Source organism: Fusarium phalaenopsidis (assembly GCF_050370095.1).
Source record: "Fusarium phalaenopsidis strain FUZ10S chromosome Unknown contig_32276, whole genome shotgun sequence".
Lineage (NCBI taxonomy): Eukaryota > Fungi > Ascomycota > Sordariomycetes > Hypocreales > Nectriaceae > Fusarium > Fusarium phalaenopsidis.
The window spans coordinates 679,891-694,323 of record NW_028145418.1 but is presented as its reverse complement, the minus strand read 5'-3'; the positions used below and the strand labels follow the sequence as shown (position 1 = coordinate 694,323).

At 50.3% G+C, this 14,433-nt stretch overlaps 5 protein-coding genes across 5 annotated transcripts; 1 reads left to right on the top strand and 4 right to left on the bottom strand.

Moving 5' to 3' along the window:
* Window positions 1–395: 395 nt before the first annotated feature.
* On the bottom strand, window positions 396–1,309 carry LRP88_00509 (aquaporin-like protein; the record flags this gene model as incomplete). The annotated part of the gene is made up of 3 exons (XM_083237217.1): window positions 396–598; window positions 657–960; window positions 1,016–1,309. The coding sequence occupies 3 exons, from the start codon at window positions 1,307–1,309 to the stop codon at window positions 396–398; spliced, it is 801 nt and encodes a 266-aa protein (XP_083107108.1).
* Window positions 1,310–2,240: 931 nt separating this feature from the next.
* Window positions 2,241–3,190, bottom strand: LRP88_00508 (type II pantothenate kinase; the record flags this gene model as incomplete). The annotated part of the gene is made up of 2 exons (XM_083237216.1): window positions 2,241–2,944; window positions 2,995–3,190. 2 exons carry the CDS (start codon window positions 3,188–3,190, stop codon window positions 2,241–2,243), a joined length of 900 nt encoding a protein of 299 aa, XP_083107107.1.
* Window positions 3,191–4,253: 1,063 nt separating this feature from the next.
* LRP88_00507 (fungal specific transcription factor domain-containing protein) lies at window positions 4,254–6,367 on the top strand (the record flags this gene model as incomplete). Its single annotated transcript, XM_083237215.1, has 3 exons — window positions 4,254–4,893; window positions 4,954–4,991; window positions 5,066–6,367. 3 exons carry the CDS (start codon window positions 4,254–4,256, stop codon window positions 6,365–6,367), a joined length of 1,980 nt encoding a protein of 659 aa, XP_083107106.1.
* A 1,358-nt stretch (window positions 6,368–7,725) lies between these two features.
* On the bottom strand, window positions 7,726–9,782 carry LRP88_00506 (uncharacterized protein; the record flags this gene model as incomplete). The annotated part of the gene is made up of 4 exons (XM_083237214.1): window positions 7,726–7,778; window positions 7,826–8,593; window positions 8,651–9,227; window positions 9,279–9,782. The coding sequence occupies 4 exons, from the start codon at window positions 9,780–9,782 to the stop codon at window positions 7,726–7,728; spliced, it is 1,902 nt and encodes a 633-aa protein (XP_083107105.1).
* Window positions 9,783–10,487: 705 nt separating this feature from the next.
* LRP88_00505 (beta-lactamase/transpeptidase-like protein) lies at window positions 10,488–12,367 on the bottom strand (the record flags this gene model as incomplete). Its single annotated transcript, XM_083237213.1, has 4 exons — window positions 10,488–11,346; window positions 11,395–11,683; window positions 11,736–11,780; window positions 11,833–12,367. 4 exons carry the CDS (start codon window positions 12,365–12,367, stop codon window positions 10,488–10,490), a joined length of 1,728 nt encoding a protein of 575 aa, XP_083107104.1.
* Between the last annotated feature and the right edge of the window lie 2,066 nt (window positions 12,368–14,433).

Below are 14,433 nucleotides of genomic sequence, written 5' to 3'. Positions count from 1 at the left end.
GCATGGAGCTGTCTTTGCTTGCACTGGTATTGGTGGTTTCATGGCACAAATTGATAGTAAAAATATTTTAGATTATGCTAAAGAAGCATTGTTTTAGTGGCATTAGCGGTGTTTTAGACTTTCTAAACAGGCGGGTAGTGACAGTTGTTGTGAGCGTTTTGTTTGGTGTTTCATCAGCGCTTGAAACAAGGTGTTTGCACTGCCGGCTATGCTCCTACAATTCATGCTTAATGCCCAAACATTATAGCTCACTTATCGAAATTATTAAAAACGTTTCCATTCATTACCCGAAAATAGTTATCCCTTGCTCCAGCTTGTCCCCCATTATCCGTTGAAAATTCCGGCATCGCCGTTGCTCTAGGGTAGCATTTGCTTCAATGCCGACCGCCCGCTTACTACACCTCGTGAGGACTGTCCTGTCCGGGGTTTGCCTCCTCATAATGCAACCGCTTGACAAGCCGATAATACAGAGCAGCAAGGGTCGCACCGAGAGCCGGTCCTACCCAGTAGATCCAGTGATACCCGGGGAAGCTTGCGCCTGCGACTGCGCATCCAAAGCTGCGCACTGGATTTGCAGAGCCACCCGTGACGGAAACACCTATCAGAGAATGTTAGTACTCGGGCATGTTGCCGGAAGAAGACTAGGGATTACTCACCGGGGATAAGAGCCACAAAGAGTGCAAGTCCGATGCCAACGGGTGCAAGGAACGTGTCTCGTGACTTTTCAGCCGCCAACATCAGCACAACAAACACCAACTGCGCTGTGAAGAACATTTCGAGAAAGACACCACGAGCGATAGACGTGTTGGGTCCAAGAAGAGTGTTGGCCTGCTCAACTTGTCCAGGAAACATTGCATCAACAAGGCCACCAGCACAAATAGACCCAAGAACCTGTGCGGGAAAGAGAAAGGCTGCGCGCGTCCATGACAGTTGGCCCCCAACACATAAACCCAAAGACACCTATATAAAGAATATGAGTTTGCGTATATACCAGATCGGGAAAGGGGCTGCCTACAGCTGGGTTGAACAAACCGCCACTGATGCGATAAAACGCCCATGCATTTACCAAAAGTGCAAACCCGTACGACACGGCGATCCAGATATCAGTACTGCTGGCCAGTCCTCCATTAGGTGCTGTATATGGCGCTTGGAGAACAGCCATGAGATTCCCTGCATAGCCAAAGTAGAGGAAGAAAAATGTCCCCACAAACTCGCCAGACGCTGCGACGAGATGACGGCCGACTGGGCTGAGTTGGTACCGTTGATGGGGTGGGCCGTCTAAGACGCCGGCTTCGTCTGATGTTGCCATGTTGTTTGGTGTGAGGAGCAGGATCCTTGCTGTCTGTGCCTAGTGTCGAACATGAAAATCCGTTTCAAAAGAAAAAAGATGGTGTTGCTGCGCGCCTGAGAAAAAGAATCAAGGAAAATCAGCATCTGGGGTCAAGAAAACCTGGGGGGAGCTATCAAGCTACCTAAACTGGCTTGAGACAAACATCAAATTTGACCCTACTCTTGGCTGATGTGCTGGGCTTGAAAATGACGCGCACATTGGCTGTTTGTTTGCGTCGAACGGGCCATGGTGACACCTGTGGTAGGCTACTGGGCACTCTTCGCTATGACATCAAGTGCACATTGCGATTGTCTAGTGAAGTGATATACACGGCTTGCTGCGGTGAGATGATGCTGGAACTGCACAGCTAAAGACTGTTCTCGCAGCGATAGACATAGATTTGCATAGGCGCATATTGTAGGTGCCGACAGTGAGGTTCTAATACCAGTAATTGCCAGGGAGCCTCAAGAACCGACCAGGTATCTAAACCACGAGCGTTACATTCCATTCCCATCTCGCCCATCTGCAGTTTCTTGTCCTCTTCAGACCCCAAAAGCTAATCTATATTAAGCCGTGGTGGAGGGTCACCCTACCCTCCCGTCTACAGCCACAGCCCGTTGGCACGTAACCAAGACCCAATGCGGACCTTTTCCTCCTGCTAGTGCAGCCTGTGCGACGTGTTGGTGTTAGGCTGGAATGAAAAGAGGTGGTCGCATTGTCGATCGTTGGACGTCATAGCGTGTTTTTTTTTTAAGACATTGGAGATCATCTTGCCGCGTTTGGAGAGGGCTGTAATTTGGGTGGCTTGATTATTGATGATAGCTTGGTTGATCAGAGGGGGCCATGATATGATGTTTCTATGTATCTCAATCGACAGAGGGTATATGAAATGGCCGTAGAAGGTTTCCGCTCAAGACGTTTCATGCATTTCGTTTGTGAAACTCGGATCGCTAACAACATGGGCTCGCTTTTCTCCTCCAGAGTAGTATCGAACCGCGATACAAAGGGTCCTGATGATGAGAGGGTGACTTTGAACGTAAGGACCCGTAAAGTAAATGTCGGCATTCTCGTGTACCCGTGATTGCAGCGTCGCAAGTTGTCCAACGTTGTTGAACAAGGCGAAAACCAGAGAATGACAGATATCGGCATCCGAGAAGGGAGGTTTACCTGATGTTTGTGATGCATCGTCTTCGGATGTTGTTCTGGCGAGGTGATACTCTGATCGATGCTCCTTGCTGAATGCTTTGCAAAATGTCGACGCAACAGCAGTCATTTTCATGCCAATCCGAGTATAGTCGACACCATATATGTCTCCAATCAGCTTATCGACATTAGAGTTGTCGCCCTTGTCTGCAAGTTCAAGCATCTCATCAAAGGTGCGGGCTTTTGTGAGAAGCAGAAGGAGTCCGCAGAGGGCAGAGCCTCCAAATGAGGAGCCTGTGATACGCTCACATCGTCGATTGTCAAAGACTTGAAAGAATGATACTCCAGAGCCAATATTTACGAGCAAATAAGGTCGTGTGAGGTCTGTTGGCAGAGTTGAAGGTATAATGTTGTCATCCTTGTACGTGAAAATGTCGCAATCCGGTCCCGGAATAGGTGGACTCAAGTGGTCTGTAAAGCCTGTAAGCGTACGACAGTTTAAGCTGCACATTTCAACATACCCGCAGCAGAGGCGTCCAACACATCCTGCATCCCAAATGCCAAGGACCCCTCAAGAGTGTGAGACTCTAGCGGTGAGCTGCCGTTGGCCGCTCGCTCAATTGAGGCCTTCTGCTGGCTGACCTGGTCACATCCGCCCTGTGCTTCCACAGAAGACGCAGCACCCCGATTGGCTAAGTTTGGCGGCGACAACCCCATCTTTGATCGAACTGGTTTGTTGGTTTGATGATTGATGGTGGAATAGGGCTGAAGCAAGCGCGCCTCGGGAAAACCCTAGGCAGTTTAGTTTGCGGAGTCGGAGATTATTAAGAAAGGGGCCTCGGGAATAGATTTCTGAGCCGTCGCATCCACATTAACTCCGAGGGTTAATACGACGTTAGGAAGTTGGGAAATAGTCTTGACTAATTGAATGATCAAGGCCGATGACACCTCTGGAGAAGTTGCAACTCGTCCTGAAATGCTGCTCATAAGAGGGCAATAGTGCACAGGTTGTCTCTGACATAGCTAGGAAAGTTGGAGCAACCCTATTTGGGAGTATATTATGTCTCAAATGATGCAAATAATCTTGACAAATTATAAAAGTCGGTCTAGCTCATGGCCACTTCTATTCCGAGGCTGGTTGCTGTGTCCCGCAAGTTGATCACCCGAATCCATCTACTTTTTAACCCCATGCCACGGGGATCAACAGCCATCCCGTCACGAGTCCGAACGGCATAAAAACAAACTCGCTGAAGCCCGAGTAGGATTTCCGATATCAGAGACAATTAGTTGGGTCATAATAAGTGGTATTTTTATGTCCGTCTTTCAGGACGCATTCGTCCGTTATTCGCCGAAGTTATAGTTCCATAATTCTCCCAACATCTCACCCGAAGAATAAATACATGTTGAATGAATCAATACACATTTTATCAGATCATCTTTGCGTTTTGTTGTTTTGTTCCGTCACCAATAAGATTCCGTTCTATCCTCCGCGGAACCGGATCGGGGTCACGGGCTCGGACGGTCGGACGGTCGGAGGATCGGAGTGTGGCGGACATGACAAAATCCCGCTCAATCCCATCAACACATGGGAAAGAGTCAAATTCAACTTGATACAAACACTCCTCGATTTAAAAAAAATCATCCTCCGGAAATAATGGACCATCCGTCATCGTCCTCGGACTCGGGTCGGCGTCCACCTCCGAACAGGCGGAGAGATAAGCCCCAGCTCTCGTGCAATGCCTGTAGAGTGAGGAAGTAAGCGGCATCCACTGACCCATCCATGCTCCGATTCTTCACTCTCCTCGTAACTCTGACATTGAGTAGGGCCAAATGTGACCGGCAATTGCCATGCAGCACCTGTGTGAAGCGTGATATTGCTGCAACATGTACCTATCCACCTACAAGGCAGCCCAAGAGGGCTGGCGTGTCTCGACCAAGAGCTGAGAGCTCTACTGGCATTCGGAAGAGACTGGATAACCTCGAACATCAAATCATCTCTCTGATGGAGTCTAGCGCAGTCTCACACCCAATCTCACTACCCGACAACACTGACCAATTATCCAACATGAGCCTGGATTCGTTATGTGACATCCTCAACAAGACAGGCCCTTCCCAGCAACCCAACTTCAAGGCCGGTAACTTGAACACTTCTACCGGTGCAGCATCCTACGTCAGCAGCACACACTGGGTCGCCATCCTCGACAGCATCTCTGAGATGAAGAATGAGGTCCAATCAGAAAGCGAAAATCCGTCACCACATTCTGACGATAGCCCTGCCAGGGACCCAGTCGAGAAGCCTGCACTTCTCTTTGGACATCAGGGGAGCATTTTGAGGGAAGACGTCCTTGCTGCCATGCCGCCCAGGCCTGTAGTAGACCGTTTGGTATCTGAGTATTTCACTGACCTCGATATGATGCCACGTACGTGATGAACCCACACACCATTCAATTCTCTGGCTTACTGATGGAATGGTACTGCAGATATCGCATGCCTCCATACACCAACATTTTTTCGGCAGGTATGTTTTGATATGCAGATGACTGTACATCGAGACTCTTGTCGTCAAATGCCGTTTCCTGACAGCTATCGCAGTATGAGAACTTTTGGTCCAACCCCGACAGCGCTTCCATCATGTGGCTGGGGTTCTTGTACTCCATGATGTGTCTCTCAGCACATTTCAGCCCAGCAAACATGTTGGCCGAGCCTGACGTTGAAAACACCCAGACGCGCACCGAGAGACCTCAGTACATTGATCAAGTGGTCCAGTGTCTGTCACTGGCAGATTATAGTCGAGGAGGCCCGTATGTCATCGAGACCCTCCTGCACTACTTCACCATCGAACACGTAAGGCGACCAGACACTGAAGTTGATACTTGGCTTATCCTCGGTGTCATTCTACGTCTTGCCTTGCGGATGGGATATCACCGGGATCCAGCGCAATTTCCGAAGCTGAGTCCCATCGAATGTGAGATTCGAAGACGAGTATGGGCAACTTTGTACATCTCGGATATCATGGTTTCGATGCAAATCGGGGTACCGAAAATGGTCCAAGAGGGCCAATGGGACACTCGTGATCCATTGAATCTGAGCGACGAGGACTTTGACGAGAACACCACTGAACTCCCGCCCTCCAGAGGCGACGATCAACAAACACCCGTCTTCTTCATCATTGCGAGATATAAGATGGCAAAAGTGATGGGCGTCATGGCCGACATCATAAACGCGACCCAGTACGACCCGGTCAAGGCTGCCGGAGCTGCCGGATTACTCAAAGCTACCTACGATTCCCTTCCTTCGGTCCTGAAGCTTGGGTCTAATGGGCCTAACGACCACCACCGAACTATCATGCATCGATATGTCTTGGCTATTCAGCTGCATCAAGCGGAGATGCTCGTGCATCTTCGATGTATGGCAACGCCGCCCCAAGAAGACGATTTTACTCGGCCGGATAGTTCTCTGAACATCTTGTTGAATGCAGCCCTCAAACTCCTTGAATATCGAGGTTTGCTCTACCAGGAGGCGCAACCAGGAGGACCGCTTTGGCCAGTGAGATGGAAGCTCTCATCTACCCTTGCCCACGAGTTTCTTCTAGCTACCGTGGTTCTCTCAAAAGCCCTATTCTCGACACTGGGACCTCATCCGCTCGTTCAAGCAGGAACAGACATGGAAGTCCGTATCTTGTCAACACTAAGGCAAACTCATGAGCTTTGGCTTCGATCCAAACATCGATCAAGTGAGGCGAGACAAGCAGCGGACCTGTTGACGTCTCTGTTCCACGCTCTTGATCCAACTCCTAGCATGGAACCAACCAACCCAGATGGGTCCGTTATAGACTTGGAGACATACCTCGGCTTGAACTTGGATAGCTTGTTGCCTGGGCGGTTTTTGGATTAATTTATACGGAAAGGATTGAAATCACACATGTTTTGTCTAGGGTCTGCTGCTTAGGACCGCTTCATCTGGTGTTGAGCTACACGCAAAAACATCTCATCAGGAGCAGATGTTGTTTATGGGAAACCACTTCACCCCTCACTAAAGATGAGAAACAATGTTAATGGAATCTTCTTATTGAAGTTATGGACTAAAATGCCCCCATGGCTAGAACCAAGCGTATTGACTGACAGATGCCTCCCAAACACAAAACTCACGAGAATCGGCTACCCATTTCATCTTCTCCAGTCGTTCCCTTTTCTCCGCCATGACTCTTCCATGATTTTTGACCTTTTCTTTTCTAGATTTTCTTCTTTTCCCCCCCTTTTCTTCAATGATGATGCTTCTTTTCACAGAAAGAGGCTTGATGGTATCAACCAACGAACCAAAGAACACTTTTCAACACATAACGGTATCAAACCTAATGCCACAGAGCCCGCTGATGTATCTTCCATGAAGATAGATTCCCTCAACTTGGCCGATGACCCTCATTTGTTTCCCAGTGCCGAGTTATGTGGGATACAAAACTACCAGCCCTGACGTAGGCCTTGCGTTTCGCCGGCTTGCACAAGAGACAAAAGTACTTGCCACAGCTATTCATGAGCGACTCCATCCCAATAACCGGCGCTCCGTTCTTTCGCAAGACATCCTCTAGGTAGGTGATGAGGCCTGGAGGGAAGGAGGGGTGCCACTTGGTGCTGCGCATGATCCCCTGGGGTGTTGCTTGCCCTTGTGATGCGGGTGTTTGGAGGCAAGGAATATTGGCTGCTTGTGCACCGGTAGGTACCGGGACTCGTTTGATGCCATAGTTGCTCAAATGTTGGTCTGAATTTGACAGAGTGGTTGAATCGCGATGATGAGCCTCTGAGCTGGGAGCTGATGGCCAAGCAAACGTGGGTGGCAAGGAAGTCGCTGTACCTGATGGTGCGGCCGTGGTCGACGGTGACAATGCACTGGAGTTCAAAGGCGTGAAATGAATGGACGGCGGGCTTGAACGTGGAAGAGGGGGATCGCGAGTGTCAGGTCGGATGTGAGTTGAGCCTCGATCACGACCAGCGCTCGGGGTCTCTGCAACGGGCTGCGATTCCGCTCCTGGAGGACGCAGGGTGCTGTCCTTTGACGATGTGCAAATCGGAGAATCCGCTGAAGGGTCCAAACTGGGGTTCTCGTAATGACGCGCGAGGTCGAAGAGGCCGTGTTTGACTAGAACAGCATGCATATTCCTCACAGTGCCTCTTACGGCAATATCTCTCCTCATTGGAGTGCGTAGCGGCCAAGCTTCACTCTCACGCCATGCTCCATCTTGTCGCGCTTGATCCGGATCAGCCGCTCCGTCCAACGCTGTCCGCGGTGTCGATCCTGTTGAACGACAGGGCTGGGGCGTCTCTTGTGCTTGCTTAGATGATTTAGACGAATCGAGACTCGCCTTGCCAGAGAGACTCTCGGTTTGGGCCTGGCCCTGGCTCTCGTCATGATGCGGCGGTCCTTCTTCGCTGGCTCTCCCTTCTTCCACAGCACCTGACTCTTTTGCTAGACCTGGAAGACCATCGAGTTCAAGTGTGGTGTTGGTAAAATCTGGCACTGCGACTTCGTCATCGCCTTCTTCCTCTTCAGGGTCGGTGCTCGCGATTGAGATGATCTCTATGTCGCGTGGGATGTCGATGTTGCACGGCATGTTCAGGTCGGGCTCGACCTTGAATGTACGTCCAGGTGACTCATCTGTCGGAGCCTGCTCGTCAAGTGACATAACAGCTTCGGGCGCAGGCTCTGCATTGCCGGACGATGCTTGACCTAGTTCCATCGCGGTGATGGTATCCTGGGGTCTCAGCTCAGATTCCGAAACGGGGGTCGGATCACGAGTTGAAGGTGCCAAGTCCGCCATGACCAGGCGATAGGGCCACAGAGGTGTTGAATCCCGTGACGCTGACTGAGCTTCCATAGACTTGGACTGGGCATCACCCGTCAACCGCTCTTTTGGCGCAGCTTCGGTTGTAGTCTCAGGCCTCGGCTTCTCGCCAGTCGCAGGTGTGTGCGGTGCTGGTTGAGACTCTGGCATAGGACTAGATGCAGGCTGTGTACCGTTCGTCGATGCCTCTGGTGCTGAGGCTGTTTCTGGGGCGGGTGAAACTTGAGCAGATTGTTCATCTTGATTCAAGACTGCAGAAGCTTCTTGCGGGGACTGGCCATCCACTAGAAACGGAATGTGTTAGCAGGATCACAATAACCATCAGCTCATCGGAAACGAACCACATGGAGAAACGCCCTTCTCGTGACTTGTCTCCTCCTCTGCCCCATTGCAAGACGCCTTAGCAGCGCGTTCCTTGAGAAACTTGCGAACCATCTGGATCTGCGGAACAAGATGACTGGCGGCAGTGGCAACATCAAACTTGCGTAGGTCTTTGGCAGCAACCCATCCAACGGGGCTCTTATCCGGAAACGCGCGTCCCTCAAAGTAGATGGCGGGAAATTCGCGCTCTGTGACAAGAGGCTGGCCATTCTTGTATCCATCTCGCCACGTGCGCTCTCCCGTGAGACTGTCTTGGTCGTAGCAAATGGGGAGGATCTCGGCCAAGCCGAGGCTGTCTAGAGAGCCTGAGACGCCGACTCGCTCGAAGTCTGTCATGGGCAAGAGAAGGACTGGAATCCATTGTTTGGAACTTTCCCAAAAGGCGAGGTACACTTGGCCAGGCTCTGGGTCAGTGATGCTTTGATAGTCTTCTTGGTCGGAATGGTTGCGACGAGGGTGTCTACGCGGGGTCTTTTCGAGTTTGCGACGCTTTTGCTCAGGTGTAATCAGACTTGACAATGAATCCTTTCGTTTTCGCTAGAGACGTGTTAGGTAGGTATTGACGTCTGGTATTTGGAACAGGCTTACCGTTGGGCGAGTGACTGAAGCAGTTGTCGGAGCGCGAGAAGAGCTGGATGGTTTGGCGGGTGAAGAAAGCGATGGCGTCGATGAGAGGGATATTTTCTTTAATGGCTTTCGAATGACAGGATCCCCATCCCTCGAGGTGGCCGCTGTTGGCATCTCTTCAGGCCGCTCCACCATGACCTTACTGATGCGATCGCGTAGCCCACTACAAAGCCTACGCAGCCGAACCTCATAGAGCTCCTTCTGTCTCTCGTGGCCGAGTTTGATTTCTGTCTGACTCCCAATCAACTCGGCAATCTTTTCTTGACATTTGGGTATGTCCTCAGGCTTGGCAGTTGACAGTTGGGCCCATGCTTCCTTGAGAGGTGCTTCAATCTCGCTAGACCTCTTCTCAAAGGCGGCATCCGGGGGTTGTAACCTTTCGAATGCTTTTTCATAGTTGGAAACCAGGCTCTTTAACTCGCGAAACCGTTGGAGTTGAGGGGGTTCTGGGTCTGGGTCAGGCATTGTGGAGGATGAGAACGCATAGGTGGGGCAGAGTTCAGAGTAGGGGAAGGGCTTAAGATGATCTCAAGAGATGGTTTAAGAATGAAGCGAACTGAATAGTGATGATTGGATGATACTGGGATCAAAGACAAGCCAGTTTGAAAAGATGAAGACGCGACAAAAGTGCAAATGGTGAAGAAAAAATAACAAAGTGCTGGTTACACAGCGAGGGGTATGTGAGCCAACCAACAACCACGACCGATATTAAGTCACATAATAAATTGCGATTAAGCCCAATACTTGGCAGCCTTGTTTCAGAACTAGGGACCTTAGGCATCAGTAGGGCTTGCGTTTGCGCTTGGCTGTGTTGTGTTTGCTCTGCTACCTGATGAGAGCATGCGCTACTAGGGAGATGTGTTGCATTACTTTTAGCCCGTTTGCTCACTAGGATAAATTATACGAATTGACTAATCACTCGAATTTCGTGTGGTGGGGTAGGTCTGAGATGTTGTCTCATTGGTAATAATGTAGCCTGCATGCATGGATGAACAGAGCCCAGGTTGGGGACTTGAGCTTGCGGTCATCCATAAATCTTATATGCAAAGTTGGGTGAATCATCAAATAAGGTCTTGAATCTACTCAACATGAACAAGATAGTCTCGTATAAATATGTACACTAAACTAGCAATGCAAACTCTATACCAATCAGATGGCCAATATGCAAATCTAATCAACTCGCTTCAAGTCCCCTTTGACACCAGCATCTCTCAGAGCAATGCTCGTCACACTCTCCAGTTTTCCATCAACAAGGTTAAAGACAAACTCATCCGCGGATCCAAATTGTCCAATGCTCATCCAAGCCTGCGAATTGTCAAATAGGCCTCCCTTGCCGCCCTCGACTGCGGCCCGAGGCGGCAGTGGAACGGGGCTGATAACCGCCGTGTGCTTGACGGAAATCTTGCCCTTGCTCTTATATAGAGAGGACAGGGACTTTGAGGAAGTGATACCGGCCGGGTAGAGGCGAACTGACATGGGAAAGGGCTCTGGTGATCCGAGAATCTGGGAGCGGATATCGACACCCTCGTAGTACAAGGACTCTAGGCCCAGTCCAGGCTTGCCTTCATCGAAGGTTATGGTAAGGTTGGTACCCTCTGCACCTTCAGCGACAAACGTGCCTGTAAGCCTCTTCTTTGCGTTCTCCGCCGCGGCGTGTTCGGCAGCTGGGATAAAGGTCTCGCCAAGAACGCCACGCAGGGGCCAGCGAGCTGGAGTAGCCGAAGTACCAGCAACCAAGAGAGAGTAGCCGATGCCATGGTCGGGGGAGAGGGCAATAATGGCAGTATAATCACCATTTCCACCAGCCTTGGTGTAAAGGTCAGAGACACGAGTGCGGTTTGAGCCAGGCGTGGCGGGGATCATAAGACGCTGGATCTCCCATGGAGCACCAACCAGCTCAACCAGGGAGCCAGTTCCGCTTAAAGGCTTCATCCAGGCTTTGGTTGTGGCGGCAGAGAGGATTTCAGAGTTCAAGATGGACAGGCCAGCAAGACGGAAATCTCGGGTGCTGCCGTAGATACCACCAGATCTGAAACCGTGTTAGTTTGAATCCTTCAATTCTTGATGGGTGACATACCCAGCGACAAACTCAGGGTTGCCACCCCACGAGCTAGAGTTATCAACGGGCCTGCGATCAATAGCATCAATGTCTGAACCGTTGGGCGCCCCTGCCGACATTTGATCCAGTCCGAGAGGCTCAAAGAGGATTTCCTTGATGGCATCACCGTACGGCTTGCCTGTCATGCGGGAGAAAATAATAGTCAGGAGACTGTAGCCACCATCCGAGTACAGAGCCGTGTGGTGCGGAGTCATTGTTGGACGCCTAACATCTCGGAAGTGTTTCAAACCCTCTAAGATCAGACCCTCTAAAGTCAAGAATATTAACTATGGCCAGTAAGGGGGGTACGATCGACCTACCATCAGTCGGTTGGTTCGTAGAGTTGAAATATGAAATGAGGAGGTCTACCAACAAGTTAGCAAAGAAAACAATAAGAAAGAACAGAGAAAAACACACCTGAAACTCCTCCAGTGCCAGCTTGATGGGATAGAAGCGTGCCAACAGTGATCTCGTCCCAGTCTATTCTTTCAAGAGGGTTGTCGCTCTTGTTTCCAGCGAGCTCAGGGATATACCTGGTAACGGGGTGACTAAACACCTCCATGCCTGCCTTGGCGATGAAAGCGTATGCAGTAAAGAGCTTCGAAACGCTTCCGGTGCGAGAAATCGTCGTGTCACTCAGGTTTCCAGCGGTGAGGGCCTTTTCCTGACTCTTTCCGACGTGCTTGTAGCTGTAGATAGAGCTGTTGGTGTTCGCTGAGAAGACGTCAAGGGAAAAGATGAGACCGTCTTTGTCAAGCGCCTTAGATTCGAAGAGTCCTTCGATGAGATCCGGAAACTTGGCCTTGGCTTCTTTAATGGCCTTTGACTTGGAAATGTCAAAGTTACTGGCAAAGGATGGACCGAGGAGAGGGACATTGTCGGTTGCGACGACGCGAACTGCTGAGCCAGCTGCCGCAAAGGCTAGCAGACTCAGTGGCGCGTGAATGTGCATTGTTGGCAAAGATGCAAAGGTTGTGGTGTGTTTTTTCAACTGTGTAAATGTTGAAGTAAATTGATCTAATTCAAGTTCATTGCACGTCCCAACATCCACGTCTTATATACTATAATTCAACAATTCTCAGCTTCATGTCTATACATTCTATCGACGTCATGTTGTTTTCCCTCCAGGCTCAGCCACGGCGCCAAACCCCTTCTGGCACCATGTGCCGCTGCGACGTGAGCACAAAAGCTTGGCGTGACGATCACCAACCCCAGCCTCCATGCAAGATCGTCCATATGATAGGACGTCGCCCAGTTTCATCAAAAGCGGTTAGAGGGAGTGTCTCATTGTGGAAAGAGCTTAAATAAGACTCAGCCCTGCCGGTTGCCACGATGGAGGCTGGTTGGGTGAATACATCTTGTTGTGGACCAATGGCGCTGGGAATGACTAGACGTGTTGTTTGAGAGGTTCTATGGCGTCATTCTGGGCAGCTGAATAGCTGTGCCATGGGACGACATAGTGGCTGGACAAGAGCTGACTGCGTGGTGTTTCGGTGGTTTGCTCTCTGATGTATTCGGCTTTAATTATTGGCCACGAGCAGAGAACTGGCTGTTCAATCGTGTTTATATCTCCTGTTGATCTCAATAATCTCAATAAAGTTCAAAATGCAGCTTACTGCTTCGCCACGATTATTACACAGGCAGATAAATCACATTGGCGCGTCTCGTTTCTCTCGATCTGTGGCCTGCGGCTGATGTGTAAATGAGCTGAGGACATGTCGGGAATGAGCCTCTACACACTCTACTTGCACCCCGCATTGGGTCACACAGGGCGGACTGAGAGGCAGCTTGGCCTGGGGTTGAGTTTGCGAGCTTCTATTATTATCTTGAGTAGAATAGGCCGGTCCGTTCAGCATGATGAGCTATGAGGTGCTTTTGGATCCTTCAATACCGTCATGTATTGACAGCCGTATTCATCTGGCGGATTTCAAGGGCAACATCGTCTAGACGAAGGCTGCTGGTCTGTCTACTCGGCGACGGCGCCCTCAGGGGAGTGTTGCGTCTATGAGGGATCAGGGGGCTGTCAGGGACTGAACCTGCCATATAGTCCATCATGACATCCGAGGCTCGAGGAGTACGATTGGCATCGCCAATCTTGCGTTTCTTGGATGAAGCAGGCATGTTTTCGACGGGTCTTTCTGTTGACAAGGGGGCTAGGCTGTTACCTAGTTCTCGCTTAACCATCTTGCAGGACGCGATCGCAGGATGGTTCTCTGGTGGGCCTGGCACGTGTTCAAGCCAGAGACGAGTAGCGTAACTGTCTGAAATGCCGTCATAACAGTATCATCGTTGTCCAGATATCTGTTAGATGCCAATTTGACGTAGATGTGTTAGGGCCCCTTGCGATTTCCGCCACCACAATGAGCACCGCCACAGCAGTTGTCCTTGAATCAGTAGAGAAATAGGTAACCAAAGTGAGCAGGTGAATCTCAGGGCTGAAAAGCGATTTCTGAAGCAAACCCTGAATTCAACTGTACGTTTGAAACCACGTCTGACCTTTGAGTCGTCCAAATTCTCAGTGTGAGGTGCTCGGATGTGATACCTGTAATTAGAAGACCTGGTTTTGTCTTGGTGCTTCTAGTAGCGCTTCAAGGCGTTGCGGCCAGTGAAGCCTTATCCGGGCTCTATTTAAAGAATTTACAATTGCGGTATTGTTCCCAATAGCTTGATTACATGCTTTACTTGCAACAATGCAAGGGCGGCGTATTCCTCCAGTTAATCATTCTAAAGTCCAGGGTAAGCAGTCAGAACCTCAGCCCCTTTAGAGAGGCAGCCGTTCCTTGGCAGCCAGTCACACTAGCCATAGCTTCCCCGCACTTTGGATCCCGTTTTGGATCAATGAGAGGCCTCAATTAGTTATCAGAGTTTACTAGTGCTCGTTGGCGCGGATCATCCTGGAACAACTTATCTGCCGGATCCCTTCATATCTTGCCATATTTATATCACGGAAACCCCGCTCAATTCGGACAACGTTGCCTCCTGAGAAGGAGACGTGTATCAGCCTGACAGGTGACGACA